The sequence below is a fragment of the Trachypithecus francoisi genome, unplaced genomic scaffold, assembly GCF_009764315.1.
Source record: "Trachypithecus francoisi isolate TF-2019V2 unplaced genomic scaffold, Tfra_2.0 Lachesis_group8, whole genome shotgun sequence".
NCBI lineage: Eukaryota > Metazoa > Chordata > Mammalia > Primates > Cercopithecidae > Trachypithecus > Trachypithecus francoisi.
The window spans coordinates 6,590,585-6,608,712 of record NW_022681473.1 but is presented as its reverse complement, the minus strand read 5'-3'; the positions used below and the strand labels follow the sequence as shown (position 1 = coordinate 6,608,712).

The window sequence follows — 18,128 nt, the reverse complement described above, 5'->3', positions numbered from 1 at the left end:
AGAAAGGTCACTCTCATCATGAGGACCAGAGCAGAGGGTTCCAGGAAACTGAAAAAGATGAGTTCATCAGGCTTCCAAGTCCTCCTGGGAAGGCAAAGGACAGAGGGACCTCCCCAGGTCAGGGGAAAACCGAGGGAGGGTGACAGCGACAGAAACGCCCTAAAGTCTAATGATGGCAGGAAGGGGTCTTGGGGGACGGGGGTGGGGTTCACTGCAGTGGCCTGGGCGTGATGACCTTGGCGAAGGACGGGGTTGCAAACCCCTTAAATCCTGGACCAGTGGCTGATTCCAAAGGCAGCAGGGACCCATGCCAGGATTTTGGGCAGAAGCACAAAGTGCTGGACTCTCCTGAAAAGGGCTGAGAGAACTCAGAGGTGTAGGGACCAGCCCCACGGGGTCGGTGGGTTTTTCTCTCCGTGTGCGGAGACGAGATGTTGTAGAAATGAAGACACAAGGCAAAGAGATGAAAGAAAAGACAGCTGGACCCGGGGGACCACTACCGCCAAGACGCGGAGACCGGTAGTGGCCCCGAATGCCTGGCTGCGCTGATATTTATTGGATACAAGACAAAGGGGCAGGGTAAGGAGTGTGAGCCGTCTCAATGATAGGTAAGGTCATGTGGGTCACGTGTCCACTGGACAGGGGGCCCTTCCCTGCCTGGCAGCCGAGGCAGAGACAGAGAGAGACAGCTTACATCATTATTTCTGCATATTAGAGACTTTTAGTACTTTCGTTGATTTTGCTACTGCTATCTAAAAGGCAGAGCCAGGTGTACAGGATGGAACATGAAGGCGAACTAGGAGCGTGACCACTGAAGCACAGCATCACAGGGAGTCGGTTAGGCCTCCGGATAACTGTGGGGGGGCCTGACTGATGTCATGCCCTCCACAAGAGGTGGAGGAGTGGAGTGTTCTCTAAACTCCCCCCGGGGAAAGGGAGACTCCCTTTCCTGGTCAGTCTTCCTTTCCCGTTCTGCTAACTAGCGGGTGTTTTTCCTTGGCACTGACCCTGCTTCTAGACCACGGTCCACTTGGCTACAGGCATCTTCCCAGACGCTGGCATTACTGCTAGACCAAAGAGACCTCTAGTGGCCCTGTCTGGGCGTGACAGAGGGCTCACACTCTTGTCTTCTGGTCACTTCTATGTTCCTTCAGCTCCTATCTCTGTATGGCCTGGTTTTTTCTAGGTTATGATTGTAGAGCGAAGATTATTATAATATTGGAATAAAGAGTAATTACAACAAACTAACGATTAATGATATTCATACATAATCATATCTATGATCTATATCTAGTATAACGATTCTTATTTTATATATTTTATTATACTGGAACAGCTCGTGCCCTCGGTCTCTTACTTCGGCACCTGGGTGGCTTGCCGCCCACACAGCTGCGCCAGCAAGAGGATGTGCCATGCACTGACCATCTGCATCCTCTCTGCCTCACCCCAGCCTAGGACTCTGTGAGAGGCTCTCCGGGGAGACCTCTGCGAACAATCCCCTGACTTGGAGTCTTCAGTCCTTCCCCAAGCACACGGACGCCCGGGGTGGAGAAGTCCACAGTCTGGCAGGGCTCAGACTGGGCAGAATAACTGCAACGTAGTCATGAGGATCGGGCTCACAGCCTGCCTGACTTTTCCCTCCTCCCATGATACACCGATGCATACAGCAGGCGCACACTAAACGTCAAATCTATAGAAAGTGGAACACACCAGGACCCAGCAGAAGGCGACATGCAAGTTTTGTTTACTCGTGGCATGAAAGGCTGGGAGCCAGCGGGCGTAGTCCACGAAGTGAAGCGGGCCAAGCAAGGAGCAAAAGAGCGGGGGGGGGACACCGCCACTAAATGCCAGCCCGGCGGAGAGAGGAAGGTGGGCCCTAGGCCGGCGGGACCACATCTCCCAGAAGCCCCGGCGCCAAGGCATTGGCCTCTCCGCCCTCCCCCGAGGAGGCGGGGCCGCGGGCGAAGCGGAAGGGGCGCAGCGATGCCAGTGCGCGGCGCCGGCGTCGGGAGCGTGACGTCTTTCCTGTGCGCCACCTAGCGTTTCTATCGCGCCAGTTCCTCAGCCTGAGTGCTGTGAAGGTGACAGCCTGAGGTGACCCAGCTGGCGCCCCGCGATGCTGGTAGCACGGCGGCTGCTCGGCGGGTCGCTCCCCTCGCGGGTATCTGTGCGTTTCAGCGGCGACACGGTGAGGCCCGGCCTGGCTGGGGCCAGGGGTTTTCGGGGCCCGGTGTCGCGGCCGCGCCTGTGCACGAGCAGTCCCTGGGGTCTGTAGTGGCCGCTAGAGAGCCCTTCTCCCCAGACCAGGAGGGAAGACTCCCGCTCCGGCCTGGTTGAAGTAGGGGAACGGGTCCTATCGCGGGGCCGACTCCCTTGGCCCGCCGCCTTGCTGGCTTCCCTTGTTTCACAGTCCTCGGCCTGGCGGAAGTTTTGCAGGTTATGAAGCGCCCTTGTTTTCATTCCTGCCTTGTTACAGCCTTGTAGGGCGTGAAGGGGTCATTGCCCCATTTAGGGATGCGCACCTCCTGATTTCCTGTCCACTGCTCTGCACCCTGAAGTGGCTGAAAAGTGCTCTTACACGGATGGGAATCCCATCGCCCTTAGCTGGGGCGCTGTCCACTGGGTCGTGGGGCTCCTCATTTTCATCCTAAGTGAGCCGCTCCATCATGTGTGTGTTAGGGAGCCATTTCTTTCCCATCAGTAAACACATTTCGCCTCTTCGGCCGAGTTAGGAATATAAAAGGCCCCTGGCCTACCCAAAGCCAGGCCAGGAAAGGGCCATGCCACCACACTGGGCTTGTGGGGCGGTGCGGTGCCGTGAGGCAGGTGTGAGCTTTGGCTACCAACAGACCTGGGCTCAAATTCGACCTGCTGCTTTTGACTGTGAGACGTTCCATAAGTTCCTTTTGCTCCGAGCCTCAGTTTTCTCCTCTGTGAAATAGAGAAAATCGTTCCTCTCAGAGTTATTATGAGGATTAAATGGGATTTTGAATGTAAAGTGCTTCCATCCAGTATCTGCTAAACAAAATGCTTACTAATGGCTGGGCGCGGTGGCTCATGCCTGTAATCCCAGTACTTTGGGAGGCTGAGGCAGGCGGATCGCTTGAGGTCAGGAGACCAGCCTGGCCAATATGGTGAGACCCCATCTCTACTAAAAGTGCAAAAATTACCTGGGCGTGGTGTTGAATGCCTGTGATCCCAGCTATCCGGAGGCTGAGGCACAAGAATCACTTGAACTTGGGAGGTGGAGGTTGCAGTGAGCTGAGATTATGCCACTGCATTCCAGCCTGGGCAACAGACCAAGTCTGTCTCAAAAAAAAAAAAAAAAAAAGGTTACTAAGTGGCAGTGGTAGCTGTGATGCTATGGATGCTCCCCTAGCCCTAACCCAGCCCCTCCTAAATAGGGAGACCCAAGATTCTGTAGCTTCTGGCCCAATCCCTCATGGCCCCAGAGCGCTGCTGGGCCTCCTGACCCTCTGTCTCCCCAGACAGCACCCAAGAAAACCTCATTTGGCTCGCTGAAGGATGAAGACCGGATCTTCACCAACCTGTATGGCCGCCATGACTGGAGGTGAGACAGTGCCCTTCGTGAGTTGGGTCCCGGAGCAAGGCGTCCCCTTCACTGCCTTCCCTACTCTGTCCAGGCTGAAAGGTGCCCTGAGTCGAGGTGACTGGTACAAGACAAAGGAGATCCTGCTGAAGGGGCCCGATTGGATCCTGGGTGAGATCAAGACATCGGGTTTGCGGGGCCGCGGAGGCGCTGGCTTCCCCACTGGCCTCAAGTGGAGCTTCATGAATAAGCCCTCAGATGGCAGGTGTGTGTTGGGGAGTGGGGCAGATGTGGCTGTGGGAGAGACCTTAGGGGTGACTGGGGCTTCCCTGGGCCTTTGGGCTCTTTAGTTAGAAACTTAGCATGAACGAGGGGGGCACATGTTCCCGGGCCTTAAATGGATGGGACTTACTCTGTGGACTTCCACAGGGGAGACTTACGTAGCAGAATCAACACATGATTTTGACTCAGGCAGACTTTGTTCAAATTCTAGCTCTGCCTCCTAATCATAGAGCTTTGGGCAATTTCTCGGCCTTTGTGAACCTTAGCTGCTTTTTTGTAAATAGGTACAGTGATACCATGCAAGGATTAAAGAGATAATGTTCATACAGCTTTTGGCCTGTACGCTGGTTGGCACATAAAGCAAATGATAAATGTCACCTGCTTTACCTCCTTTTGGTGGTAGAGCTTGAGGAATGCTCTTTGTCACCAAGAGCGGAATCTGGCTGTCAGGGGCAGACACAAGGAGAGATGTTTGGATGAGCTGAATGAAGACCTTTCTTGTGGTTATAGCTGCCCAAAGATAGAATAGGCAGTGAGCTCCCTGTCATTTGGTGGTGAGCAAGCAGAGCCCCTGGGACGTTGGGAGGGCAGTGAAGGATTGGCTGTCTGAGGAGACATCTTTGAGGCCTCCCTGGGTGGAGTGGGGTGGCATGGAGTTGAAGACCCAGTCCTGGTGGCCCTGTAGCCTGTCTGACCTGTGGGCCCCTGCAGGCCCAAGTATCTGGTGGTGAACGCAGACGAGGGGGAGCCAGGCACCTGCAAGGACCGGGAGATCATACGCCATGATCCTCACAAGCTGGTGGAAGGCTGCCTGGTGGGGGGCCGGGCCATGGGCGCCCGTGCCGCCTATATCTACATCCGAGGGGAATTCTACAATGAGGCCTCCAATCTGCAGGTGGGCAGGGAGAGACGTGGGCAGATGAGAAGGTGCTCAGTGTGCACTTACACACCCCTCACCCAGCACAGTTGTTCTGAGGTGTTAGCACCTGGTCTCGCAATGGTTGAACTGGGGGAGTGGTGGCCAGTCTTGCATGCATCCCTAATGGGACTTGGCTCCCAAAGCCACCTTCCAGGGCTCCTAATGCTGCTGGTATAATTTTTTTTTTTTTTTTTGCTTCAAAAATAATAGTATTTATTATAACAACAAGTAGCAAGAAGAACCTAAGTGGAACTATGTGTTTAGCAAGAGAGCTGAATAATTATGAATATAAACAATTCCTATTTGGAGAAAATACATTATGTTCATTGCTTGGAACTATGAATAATACTTATATCTGTAGGAAATATAGAAAAATAAAATAGGTTAAGGCAATAAGGATATAGGCAATTACATTTTAATTTTAATTTTTTTTTTGAGACGGAGTCTCGCTCTGTCGCCCAGGCTGGAGTGCAGTGGCCGGATCTCAGCTCACTGCAAGCTCCGCCTCCCGGGCTTACGCCATTCTCCTGCCTCAGCCTCCCGAGTAGCTGGGACTACAGGCGCCCGCCACCTCGCCCCACTAGTTTTTTGTATTTTTTAGTAGAGACGGGGTTTCACCATGTTAGCCAGGATGGTCTCGATCTCCTGACCTCGTGATCCGCCCGTCTCGGCCTCCCAAAGTGCTGGGATTACAGGCTTGAGCCACCGCGTCCGGCCCATTTTTATTTTAATTTTATAAAGACTTTTATTTTTCCTTACAAACTGGGGTAGTTAGGAGACCTGATAATAGCTACTTCACTTTTATTTTCCTGGCAGCAAAGCAGCTTATGTGTTCCTTCTTGCATATCTGTTCCAGATTATAGTCAAGTTTTCCAATTCGTTTTACTAAGTTAGCAAAATTTTTTATACCAGGAGCATTAGGAGCCTCACCGTAGGAGGCCTTCAAGGGCTTCATGACTCCTGAAGTTATAGGCTGACTCCTGGGCTGGGGGCCGGCTGGGAAACTCACACCTTTGTCCTGCAGGTGGCCATCCGAGAGGCCTATGAGGCAGGTCTGATTGGCAAGAATGCCTGTGGCTCTGGCTATGATTTTGACGTGTTTGTGGTGCGCGGGGCTGGGGCCTACATCTGTGGAGAGGAGACAGCACTCATCGAGTCCATCGAGGGCAAGCAGGGCAAGCCCCGCCTGAAGCCCCCCTTCCCTGCAGACGTGGGTAAGGCCTGGCGTAACCCTGGGTCAGACTGTGTCCTGTGACACCCGAGATCTGGCTAGGTTCCCTTCGAATTGTTCTTATGCATTTCTGAGTGCCTTCCTGGCTGGGGCCAGATAAAGAGTAGGCTGGCAACAATACACAGGCTCCCCCAGGGCTGCCTGTAGTCCCTCCTCCTGCCTCGGTCCCCCCGCACCCGTGCTGCTCTGTGGCTCCACCTTCACAGTGCCTGTTCTCAGGCTAAGGGCATGGTGATGAACAAGGCAATGAGGCATCTCTGGAGTTTGGGGTCCAGCAGGGATAAGAATGATAAGGGGATATTAGAGCAGGGGTTCTGCCATGGGAGCAGGACCCTGGGACACACCTCCCTGCCAGGAAACTTGCCCCACCCCCTAGCAGCCACCAGTTGTCTTCCCATTTCCCTGAAGGAGTGTTTGGCTGCCCCACAACTGTGGCCAACGTGGAGACAGTGGCAGTGTCCCCCACCATCTGCCGCCGTGGGGGCACCTGGTTTGCTGGCTTTGGCAGAGAGCGCAACTCAGGCACCAAACTGTTCAACATCTCTGGCCATGTCAACCATCCTTGCACTGTGGAGGAGGAGATGTCTGTGCCCTTGAAAGAACTGATTGAGAAGCATGCTGGTAAGGCCTGGGGCCAGCCAGGATGTAGGTGGGCAGGTGTCCATGAAGAGAGCCTGGGCGGGAGGGCTCAGGAGATGGGGCTGGGTCTAGGGGCTGACTAAGGGCCTGGGGTCAGGACTAGGCAGGTGTGCCGGCCCCAGCCCTGACCATGCATCCCTTTGGGGACTGACTTGGGGCCCCAGGGGGTGTCACGGGCGGCTGGGACAACCTCCTTGCTGTGATTCCTGGCGGCTCGTCTACCCCACTGATCCCCAAGTCTGTGTGTGAGACGGTGCTGATGGACTTCGACGCGCTGGTGCAGGCACAGACAGGCTTGGGCACAGCTGCGGTGATCGTCATGGACCGCTCGGTAAGGGTTCACACACCAGCCCCGGTCCCTGCCCTCCTGGTTGCTGTCTTCCTCCCTGGGCCTCCCAGAAAACCCTCTTGCCAGCACTCGGGTCTCAGTTCCTGCAGCCTGAGATAAAGCAAGGTGGAAGAGGAGGGAGGAAGGCCGCTCTGAGGAGAATACCCCAGAGTCTGGGCAGCACAGGGGGCCCAGGGAGGCTGGAGGAGGCCAGAATGCTGGGTGGGCTGGGAAGAGCTTCTGGAACTGGGGGAGGGGCTGTCACTAGGGGGTTGAGGCCCAGGCTTCTGTCTGGCCGTGGGTGCCTGCTAATTGCCCCTTGTCACCCAGACGGACATCGTGAAAGCCATCGCCCGCCTCATTGAGTTCTATAAGCACGAGAGCTGTGGCCAGTGCACCCCATGCCGCGAGGGTGAGCAGCGGGCAGGCTGGGGGTTTGCTTGCCATGGCTTCACTTAACCTCCACCCCATCATGTGGCCTGCACCCCTCAAGCATCATCCCACATCCTGGCTGGGGAGATCATCAGGCCCTCTCTTGTGGCTGTGGCTGCAGGTGTGGACTGGATGAACAAGGTGATGGCTCGTTTCGTGAGGGGGGACGCCCGGCCGGCCGAGATTGACTCCCTGTGGGAGATCAGCAAGCAGATAGAAGGCCACACCATTTGTGCTCTGGGTGACGGGGCCGCCTGGCCTGTGCAGGTATTCACCGCCCTTCTGCGTAGCGCGGAGGGTGGGTGGCGTCAAGGGCCCAGGGTGTTGGGGGATTTTTGGACTCTGTTTCACACAGTCCCCCCACCAACCCCAGGGTCTGATCCGCCACTTTCGGCCGGAGCTTGAGGAACGGATGCAGCGGTTTGCCCAGCAGCATGAGGCCCGGCAGGCTGCCTCTTAGCCCACCACCCTGGCCTGCTGTCCTGTGTCTGTCCGTCTGGAATGCTGGACAATAAAGCGAGTGCTGCCCACCCTCCCGCTGCAGCTGCTGTGACTGTGCTCTTTACCCTTTACCCAGCACAGGATCCTCAAGGGTGGGAGGGGAGAACAGGGCCCAGTCTGGCCCATGGCCAGAGGAAGGACAGGGTCTCGTCTGACTTGAGAGAGATGTTTATTTTGGCTCTATGATTTGGGGTGGGGTGAATGTGAAAGCGGGGAGAGAGGAAACACCTCTCTGACTTGGCACTGGGGGGCATGATGGGTGAGGCAGCCCCAACCTCCATCATTTTTGTGAGGATGCTTCAAGCAGCTATAGTGGAGGGGCGGTAGACAGGGCCCATGGGCTAGTCGCTGAGCTGGACAGGCTTGCTGTCCAGCGGGTGCCACAGCTCCAGGCAGTGGTCACTGTGGCCCAGGCACTCAAGCCAGTGCCGCAGGCGCTCCCCACTGGCATGGCTGCCCAGCTGCACCCCGCCTGCCATGGGGGATGGGTCAGGAACCACCAGGAGCCTACTGGGCCCCCACCCCAGCTCCTCATGTTCCCACTCACCAATGAAGTCATCAGCTGTGCCCAGGTCATAGTCCCACACGGACACTAGCAGCGTCTTCTGGGCCAGCTCCTCCCGTGGGCCTGAGTAGAAGAATTCCTGCAGGGAGAAAGGCAGAGAGGCGGGAAGGAGGCAGCCTTGGCTCTCCCAAAGCTTAAGAAGCAGGCCTCAGCAGGGAAGTGGCTCAGCATGTCAAGGCCAGGGTTGGCTGGGACCTGCCTGGTCCTGGCTCACCTCATTGAACTCGGGGTTCAGGGTCTTCCTGCGAACACTGGTCTTGAATTTAGATTTCTTCTCTGCATTTGGATGCAGGAAACTGATCGGGGAGGATTGGCAGGTTAGGTGTGGCCCTGGAGAGGTGAGGAGCCACTGTCTTGTCCTCACCTCCCACCTGCCCACCCCATTCACTCACAGGCCCACAAAGGGGTCCGAGTAACCATTGGCATCCATGGGGGCCAGGTGGGCGCAGTGCAGCACACCCACCAGCAAGCCACCCCGCTGAGAGCTGTAGCACAGTGACAGCAGGACACGCCCACGTTCCTCCCAGGCCACCTCTGTCTCCACCACCTCCTGCAGGTGTAGGCTGAGGTCAGCCCCCATCCAGCCCAAAGCCCACCCCCTTTAGCCTCCACGCTCTGGGCAGGGAAGAGCAACCTGGCCCCAAAGAAATCGGGGGCAATGACTTCCTTTCCTAATACAGCTACTTGCACAGTGCCGTGGAAGCGGTCCTGTGGGTCAGCTGTACCCTCCAGGGCCTGACCAAAGGCGAGGCTTGCTGACCACATGACCAGTCAGATACGTCTGTCACGGAGCGGAAGGGAACTGGCTGACATGCCAGTAGCTCCCTAAGTGGTCTCCCATCCGGTGCCCGTAGCCATCCCTGTAGGCAAGTGGCTCTGAGAGGATGTGCACTTCCCAAGGAGAAGCAGATCTCTTCAAAACCCTACCCTCTTCACCCCTTACTTCCCTGGGGACCAGATTCTGCGTGTCCTTTGCCACACTCTGGGCCCTGGTGCTTCTGAACAGGCTCAGGGAGGAAGCCCCAGGAGGATGCGCTGCTCTCACCCGCAGGATGGGGTTTCCATTTGCAGAAAGCCCCGCCACCTTGTTCACAGGCGGCTCTCAGGAATGCGGGAGTGCTCTGTGAGCACCCACCATGCTCCGGGCGCTGTTGTGCTTGGGATCTGGGGCAGAGGGTACACAGGGCTGGCGCTGGGAGAAGTGGCCTGTCCGTGCCACCTTGGTAGGCCTCAGCCACTTGGGCTTAGCTAATCAACAGCTGCAGCAACTTGTGGTTCAACCAGAGGGCAGGGCACCTGGCACTTTGGGGAGGAGCTGGTAGGGGCCCTGTTGTCAGCATCCCAGCTGCCTCCCCCACTGACCACAGGGGTTCTAGCTAGGTCTTTGGTCTCCAGTGGCATCAAAGAAACCCCTGCAGTCACCCTCAGTGCCTCCGGACAAGGGCCTGTCTAGGACAGCCTACCCCAGGAGTGGTCCCCACACTCCCCTCAGGGCCAGACCCCAGCCAGGGAGCCCCGCCCGTCTGTCTGCTCTTCCACCTTGCCCAGCCTCCCATCTCAGGCCATGGATAAATGCTGCCAGTTGCAGCCTCTGCCTCAAGGCAGGTGTCTGCCTGTCCCAGTGCCCCACCGCTCCTCTGGGCTGCCCTGGCGAGGGAGTCACCCTCATTTTGCCACTGGGGACCTGGCTGTCCCCTGGGACAATGAGGGCTCATAGGGCCTGTGAGAGCTGGCCTCAGGTTCCTCCAAGCCTCCTACGCCCCTGCCACCAGGCTTGCCCCCTCATCCCTGCTCAGCCCAGCTGTCCTACCCACCTCATAGAGGGACATGCCGCGGGCTGTGTCCAGGCTCTTGGGCCTCTTGGCCTGAAAGGGAAGAGAGCCCGGTCATCCTGGCCAGATGCTGCCAGGTCCCCCTCCCTAGTTCTCCCCTCTAGCTCCCATCACAAGGTTCCTGGCCCCTGCAGCCCCACCCTGTGCTCCAGCCCCACTCACCAGCCTCCGCTTCTCCAGATAGATGTCGAAGCTCCTGGCTCAGTTTGGCACCAGCTTCCTCAGGGGCACCTGCAGCTCCCCTAGGGGAGGCGCCCGCCGCTGTCGCCACAGCCATGGGTCCTCACACACACACAGCCTGGTGGCCGCCCAGGTCAGACCTGGCCAGACCAGCCCCATCCCTCTGCTCCACCCCCAGGTGGCCCAGGCCAGATCCTCACCTAAGGGTCTTGCGCGCAGCATCCTGGCGGGTGAAGCCGTGAGAGGTGAGTGTCTCCTCCCAGACAGGTACCCTCGTGCCCCGAACGGTGCGTGTCCGAAGCTGGCTGGCCTAGGGCCCAAGCAGGGTGGGTCAGGGCCTCCTAGGGTTAAGACCATCCTCCAAACCCCCACCCTGCCTCCCTGGTAGGACCCCCCACTATTTGCACATCCCAGCAACTGGGACCCAGGCCTTGCGGGGTGGGGAGGAGCCAAGCAGAGCCAGGCTGGATGTTCCACCAGAGGGCAGCAGTGGGGGCCTGGGGCTTGCCCTCACCTTGCTGGTCCCTGGCAGTAGATTGGCTTTGACATAGGTGTTCACGGAGCCTGAGGCCAACGGCTTGAGGCCCTGGGAACAGACAGTGGGTATGAGACAGGCCTGTGGCCCAACCCTCTGTCCCAGGGACGCCCACCCCCATCCTCACCTTGGCATGATGAGCCGTGCAGTGCAGGGCACTCTTGTCCGCATCAAAAAGAAGTGTGAACTCCAGGGTGCCCAGGGCAGCTAAAGGCAGGTGGCAGGCAGGGTCACCTCCTACCTCAGCTCAATCGGCCCCCACCCATGGCACATGCCTCCTGCCTTGCCCCTCCACAGCCAGATGGCAGGGACACCCCAATGCCCCTCCTGGCTGGACTGAGCTCAGGGTGTCCCCTCCTCCTGCCCCTACTCACTGCTGTCGTCTGAGTCTCTCTCTGGCTCTGGGTCGGGCTGTGGCTGGGGTGCAGAGTGGATGGTGGACGCCGCTGCGGGGTGCAGGTCCGAAGGGTGCAAGGCAGGCTCCGTGAAAGGGTAAAAGTGCGGGAAGTAGTGGGAGATGAGGCGGACGGGCCGGATGGGGCCCGGGCTCACATCGATGGCCATGTGCTCCTGCATGCTCACCCGGGGAGGCCGCCCACCTGCTGCTGCTGTGCCCGCCATGGGGACCCCGACGGGGGGCGGGGACTCAGAGAAATGCCTGAGGACTGGGGCTGGGGGGAACACACCCGGCCTCGGAGATGGGGTGAAGAAGCATCGCTGATACCATGCAGGGGACCTGAGGACAGAGCACAGGGTTGGGGGAGGGGCCGGGGGAGTCCCCAGCCTGGAGGGTCGTGGCAGGCTTTGGAGGGGACTGGGTGTGTCGGGAGTCAGTCCAGCTCCCAGTCCTTACCGCTTTGGGAGCTACTTCACCCAGTGTTAGTCACTGCTGCTGGCAATGGGTGTGCACTCTTGGGGGTAGAGCCCGTGACTGCTGTGTCCCCAGTGAGCGAGGGTGACCCAGAGCTCAGAACCCTCCCAGAGCTCCTTCCTAGCACTGGGGCTCAGCTTCCCTCCTTCCTCTGCCCCCTTCACACTTTGTCAAAGGGAGTTATTTTTACCACCATCATGTGGCCCTGCTCCCAGGTGAGGAGGCTGGAGGCCAGGAGGTGACAGAGGGCTGTGGAGGTGATAAGTGGTTAGTGGGAAGGAGGGAGCGCATAGGAGGAGGGGAGAGGGTGCACGGGAAAGTGGGAGGGGAGAGAGGTCTGGGGAGGAGAGGAGGGGAGCCACAGGAAGGGGCCTCTGTGATTGAGCCCTGCGGGGGTGGCCAGTTTACACTCTGAAACATGAACCAGATCATCCCGCCTCCACCCCTGCTTGGAATAAAATCCGAACCCTTTGAAGAGGCACGACCCCTTTTCACCTCACCAAGGAGTGTCCCCTTGGCATCTCACAGTGAGGGCCCACTCCCCTCCCAAACTGGGCCACTCCTACTCACCTTTGGTTTCTGGGTCACCCCCTGCAGGGGATCTTGGCTGGTTTTAACCATCCGGCATTCCCTCTCCTCTCTTCTCCCCAGTTATTCTTTTAATTTTTAATCAACATAACCGTAGATATTTATGGGGTACAATATGATGTTCTGATGTGATATGTGTAGAAATGTAATTTCTACAATATGCATTGTAGAAAGATTCAATCAAGCTAATGAAAAAAGAACACTTAAAATGTACTCTTTAAGCAATTGTGAAATAGACAAGGTGCTATTGTTAGGGATGTTTGCCATGCTGTGCAATAGGGCCTTCAGCTTACTCTTCCTGACTGGAACTTTGTACCCTAAGAGCAATGTCTCCCCTCTCCCCATCCCTAGGCCCCCACTCTCCAGCTCCTGGTGACCACCATTCTCTCTACTTCTAGGAGTTCAACTTTTTCAGATTCCACATAAAAATCAGACCATATAGTATTCGTCTTTCTGTGCCTAGCTTATTTCACTTAGCATATTGTCCTCTGGGTTCATCCATGTTGTCACAAATGATAGAATGTCCATCTTTGTTAAGGCTGAACAGTGTAGACACGCCATCCTATCCATCCGTCTGATGCTGGGCAGTCGGGTTGCTGCCGTGTCTTAGCTGTTGTGAATGGCACTGCACTGAACATGGAGGCAGACACCACTTCAACATGCTGACTTCAATTCCCGTGGATACTATCCACAAGTGGGGTTGCTGGATCACATGGTACCTCTATTTTTGGTGTTCTAAGGGACTGCCATATGATTTTCCAAAATGGTTGCGCTCATTTCCCTTCCCACCGACAGCACGTAAGGCTTCCCTTTCCTCCACATCCTCACGAGCATCTGTTATCTCCTATGGTTTGGTAGTAGCCTTTCTAACAGGTGTGAGGTGGTATCTCATTGAGATTTTAACTTGTATTTCCTGCACGATTAGCGATGTTGAACATTTTTTCATGTGCCTTTTGAGAAATGTATGTTCAGGTCCTTTGCCCGTGTTTAAATTGGGATATTTGTTTCTTGTTATTGAGTTCCTTGTTTCTTTTGGATATTAGCCCCCTTATCAGGTGTTTGGTTTACAGAGATTTTCTCCCATCCTGTAGCCTCTCTCTTCTGTTGTTTCTTTTGCTGTGCAGAAGCTTTTTGGTTGGGTGCCATCCCATTTGTCTATTTTTGCTTTTGATGCCTTTGCTTTTGGGGTCCCAGCCAAGAAATCATTGCCCAGACCAATGTCTAGAACTTTCCCCATATGTTTCCTTCAAGTAGTGTTACCATTGCAGGTTTAGTCCCCCCCCCGCCCCCCCCTTTAAGATAGGATCTCACTCTGTTGCCCAGGCTGGAGTGCAGTGGCACAATCTCAGTTCACTGCAGCCTCTGCCTCCTGGGCTCAAGCGATCCTCCCATCTCAGCTTCTTGAGTAGCTGGGACTACAGGCGTGCACCACCATGCCTGGCTAATTTTTTTTGTATTTCTGTACAGACAGGGTTTCACTACATATGGCCAGGCCAGTCTTGAACTCCTGAAGTCACGGTGGCCCGCCTTGGCCAACCAAAGTGCTGGGATTACAGGCATGAGCCATGGAGTCCAGTTGTTCGCTTCAGGTTTTATAGCCCATTTTGAGTTGATTTTTGTATGAGGTGTGAACCTCAGTTGTTCTTTGGGAACCACTGCTTCTCAGTCCAGGGAGTTCACCCTCCTACCCAGGCAAGCATCCCAGACTCTATCTATCAATGTATTGTAAATCCAACTGGCCATGTGACAGGCTCAGGGAAGGACATGTGACTCAAGACAGGCCAGTGAGGTGCACTTCTGGGTTAGACTGGCCGGGCGGAGTGGCCATGTTTTCTGTTGATGGATGCTGCTGGCCCTCTCCTCAACCTCTCACACTCTGCACTAGAGACAACCTCCCCAGGGCTGAGGCCAGCACAGTGCAAAGCACAGCAAGAAGAGAGCCCTTGAGCCCCTGGATCCAGCCATCCTGCCATGGCAAGTTCAGACCACCCACTCCCTCAACTCTTTCACAGAACCCTGGTCTACCTAGTTGACATCCTATGTAATTCCACTATTATCTGTGATTAATGTGGAACCACATGATTATCTGTGTGACCTGGTCTGAGGTCTCCCATAGACTGAGCATCCCCTCTGGAGGGCAGGCCAGCATCTGACTGGTCCACAGCTGTGGCCCCCACATAGCAGCTGGCACACACAGAGGCTCTGTATGTTAGACCCCTACAGTAACACCCAGGGGCATGCGTGCACCTTACTCCTCTCTGGGATCCCAGAGCCCAGCACAGGATCAGCCAGGCACAGCAGAGAACAGGAGGTGTGGGCTGAGACACCGGTAGTGCAGTGCCTAAGAGTCTGGGCTGTGGAGTCTGACAGCCCTAGTTCTAATCCCAGCCTGGGGCCCTTAGGCAAGGTGTCTATCCCCCCTGAAAGCAGTCTCACCAGCCAGAGACAGTGTTGGCCCCGCCTTATGGGCTGTTGTGAGGGTGAGATGAATTGACTTCGAGTACTTGGCACCCAGGAAGTGTCCACTGCTGTGGGGAACGGCGTGACTGGAAGGAGAAGCCCCAACCAGCAGCCTGGAGTGGTCTGCCCAATGTCAAGGCCCCAGTACAGGAGAAGCAGGAGCTCTAGAGCTGTCAAAGGCCTTTATTCAGTCCTGAAGTGGAGCTGGCCTGGCAGGGTGAAACCAGGGGCTGCTGAGGGTGGGCCAGGCCCTCAGCCCCTGGGTAGCTCAGGCGGGGCTGGTAGGTACCAGGTGCCAGCAGCTGCAGGGCAAACTCGGTGATGACAGCTGTGAGGCCCCAGACCCGGTGTGGTCCATGCAGGAAGACAGGTAGTGTGTAGCGGAAGTGGCCATGCTGGCAGAAGTGGGTATAGCCCTGATTCTGCGTCTGCAGCAGGTGGGCTAGGGGCAGTGCAAACACCTCATCCACCTGCAGGCAGGAGGCACAGAGGGTAGACAGAGAACTGGAACAGTCCCACCCCCTCACATACCCCAGCTCACCTCCTCCGAGTTGGGCCTGAGGCTCTGGGGATCCAGTGGGCCCACACCAGCAAGCACTGGCACCACGGTGGCCTTTTGCTGGGGAAGAGGGCAGGTGGTCAGGGAAGCATGGCTTCAGTTGGGTTTGAAGGCTGGGGAGGGGAGTGTGAGAGGAAGACCCCCTTTGCCATGCACAAGCCTTAGGTAGTCATGTTCAGGTCCACCTGCCTGTGTCCTCCAGCCGTGCCGACTGACTCAGGTCTCCTCAAATGCACTAGACCTGTTCCCTCTGCCTAGGACAATCTCCCACTTGGCATTCAAGCCCAGGTTCAATCCCTGCCTACCCCATGAAGCTTCCCTGGCCCTAATGCACCAAGCTGAGCAGAGCTGGCCCACCCCATCGCCCTGGGCCACCTCTACTCAGGACACCAGAGCCTCCCCAATCTCTTCCCAAGGGGTTGTGTGGGGTGGCGCATGTGACCAGGCAGGTTAGGGGCACCCCTCCACACTTTGTGCCTGTGGGTGTCCATGACCACTCTCCTGGTCCATGGGGGCCTAGCTCCAGGGCAGGCACAGAGTTAGTGAATGAGGGGGCGGTGGCCTCAGCCAACTGGCTTACCGGATCATACACAGGCTGCAGCAGGCCCCACACGTGCTCCTCGGGCACTGCCAGGCCCAGTTCCTCCTGGGTTTCCCGCAGGGCCGTGTGCACCACGTCTTGGTCAGCGGGGTCGCACTTGCCGCCTGGGAAACTAAACAGACACAGGGAGTCTGGTCCTTGGACTCTTAGGGCCATGGAGAGGTCGGGGTGTCGGTAGTGCGGGGGGGCCAGTGGCCCACCAAAGCATCGCCTGCCTCTGCCCCTAGTTTGCTGGGAGGCCCCAGGCAAGCCACACGACCTCTGGAGGCCAGTTTATCTCCCTGAGCAATGGGGATAAGGAAGAGAAGCCCGCGGCAGCGCAGGATAAGAGAGTCTGCAGCAGGAGCAAGAAGATCCTGGGGCTCAGATACCCAAATTCGGCCTATGGTGGCCCCAGTAGCACTGACATTGTCCTCGGGGACTATGTCCTCAAATCCCGCCGGGAGAGGCCCGAACCTCTCCGTAGTCGCCGGCAGGGGGCGGCGTCCGCCTTCTTAGCGGGAAACAGCTCAGAGGGGTGTCCCTGGCTGAGGCGGGCGCGCAGGGACGAGCACGAGGGGTCTACGCGGTGAGGGCGTGGCGCCCGGGCAGGTGCACTGGAGCCAAGCCACACGGATCGTTGATCCCTCGCCGCAGCCCGTGGGCGTAGGGGATCTCCCCAGACCCTTTTTACGGAGGCGGAAACCGAGGCTCGAAGGGGCTAAGTGCCCTGCCCGAGGTCCCTGCCAGCAGCGGCCTCCGGCAAAGGGCAAGGAGTTCCTGGCCGCTGTACCTGACGTCGCCCTTGTGCCTCCCGGTCAGGCGGCTGGACCGCAGCGTATACAGCAGAGCCGGGACCCCGCGCACTGAGCAGAGCGGCACGAGCACCGCGGCCGACGCGGGCCGTGCGCGGAGTCGGGCCGTGGCCCCCGCCAGCAGCCGGCGGCAGCGCAGTTCGCCCTCGGCCGACAGGCAGTCGGGCAGCATGCCGAGTCCTGCGCGGCCGTGACGCGGCGGACGCGGGGTCGAGCGAGGGAAGAGGCGGGGCGGGGGGGGGGTCAGGATGGGGCGGGGCGGGGGGGGTCAGGATGGGGCGGGGCGATCAGCCCGGGTCCCTCCGGAAGCTGAGAGGGAGAAGGGGCCACCCGCCCGACGCGTCCAGCCCGGGGGGCTGCGGAGCGGCGGCAGTAGGGGGGGCCTCGGTGGGACTGGGTCTGTTCGGGGGCGGGGCCTGTCCGGAGATATGGTCTCGGTGGGACTGGGTCTGTTCGAGGGCGGGGCCTGTTTGAAGGCGGGGCCTCGGTGGGACGGGGTCTGTTAAGGGGCGGGGTCTTGTAGGCAATCGAGGCTGGGGCGGCCTGGGGGCGGGGCCTAGACCGGAGCTTTTGCTAATAAGGACTAGGGGGAGCGAGGGGGGCGGCTCGAGGTGGGGGCGTGGCCGGAAAGGCGTGTCCAGGCGGACTGTGCTTCCGGCAGGGCGGGGCCGGGGGCGTGGCCGCGGGGAGGGAGGTGGGCGCGGAGCTGGAGGACCTGCGGGGTGTGTCCTCCGAGATCCTGGAACCGCGCGAACCGTGAAGCGCCCGGCGACCGTCCTCGGTCCCGTTGGGTCCTGGTGTTGGGGTGTTTGATGAGGCCTCGCCGGTCCCCGCTGGTCCGTCCCTCCCCTAGGGGCTCCAGGATATGCGGAGCCGGGATTCCACGGGGACGCCCTTCTAGGACCCCGAGGTCGATCGGTGCACGAGAGGAGCGTCCGGCCTAGCCCTCCCTCTGGTGCTCCCTCCCGGTGCCGCTGAGTGGCGTGCGCCGCTCCCAGTCTTGTCTTCTCCTCAGGCTCCTTCGGACTCCAGCCCCAGGCCTTTGACCTCCTTGTCCCAGCATCCAGAGCTCTTCTCCCTGCCTTGAGTCTGGACCGGATTCCCAAATCCCTCCCCCGTCCCTTCCTCGGCTCCTGTGATCACTGACCACCGTGGTTCCGCACCCTTCCACCAGACCCTGGGCTTGGGGACCAGATGACCCCAGCCTTGCACATAGTATTTAAACGTGGGGTGGCGGGTGTCCGCCATGCCCTGCTGTGTG

At 58.0% G+C, this 18,128-nt stretch overlaps 3 protein-coding genes across 3 annotated transcripts; 1 reads left to right on the top strand and 2 right to left on the bottom strand.

Annotated features, from left to right (window-relative positions):
* Positions 1 to 1,968: 1,968 nt before the first annotated feature.
* NDUFV1 (NADH:ubiquinone oxidoreductase core subunit V1) lies at positions 1,969 to 7,924 on the top strand. Its single transcript, XM_033206564.1, has 10 exons — positions 1,969 to 2,188; positions 3,489 to 3,571; positions 3,645 to 3,815; positions 4,544 to 4,727; positions 5,776 to 5,965; positions 6,391 to 6,603; positions 6,786 to 6,952; positions 7,280 to 7,361; positions 7,503 to 7,648; positions 7,755 to 7,924. Exons 1-10 carry the CDS (start codon positions 2,117 to 2,119, stop codon positions 7,839 to 7,841), a joined length of 1,395 nt encoding a protein of 464 aa, XP_033062455.1. The 5' UTR covers positions 1,969 to 2,116; the 3' UTR covers positions 7,842 to 7,924.
* An 82-nt stretch (positions 7,925 to 8,006) lies between these two features.
* On the bottom strand, positions 8,007 to 14,936 carry LOC117081007 (double C2-like domain-containing protein gamma). Its single transcript, XM_033206565.1, is given in 10 exon segments — positions 8,007 to 8,354; positions 8,430 to 8,526; positions 8,662 to 8,743; positions 8,840 to 8,997; positions 10,262 to 10,312; positions 10,442 to 10,577; positions 10,660 to 10,769; positions 10,974 to 11,045; positions 11,122 to 11,201; positions 11,369 to 14,936. Coding segments are annotated over 10 exon segments (1,164 nt in total). The 5' UTR covers positions 11,616 to 14,936; the 3' UTR covers positions 8,007 to 8,223.
* Positions 14,937 to 15,076: 140 nt separating this feature from the next.
* Positions 15,077 to 17,111, bottom strand: NUDT8 (nudix hydrolase 8). The gene is made up of 4 exons (XM_033206566.1): positions 16,846 to 17,111; positions 16,053 to 16,185; positions 15,455 to 15,532; positions 15,077 to 15,383 (listed from the first exon to the last, which is right to left on the bottom strand). The coding sequence occupies exons 1-4, from the start codon at positions 17,037 to 17,039 to the stop codon at positions 15,087 to 15,089; spliced, it is 702 nt and encodes a 233-aa protein (XP_033062457.1). The 5' UTR covers positions 17,040 to 17,111; the 3' UTR covers positions 15,077 to 15,086.
* Between the last annotated feature and the right edge of the window lie 1,017 nt (positions 17,112 to 18,128).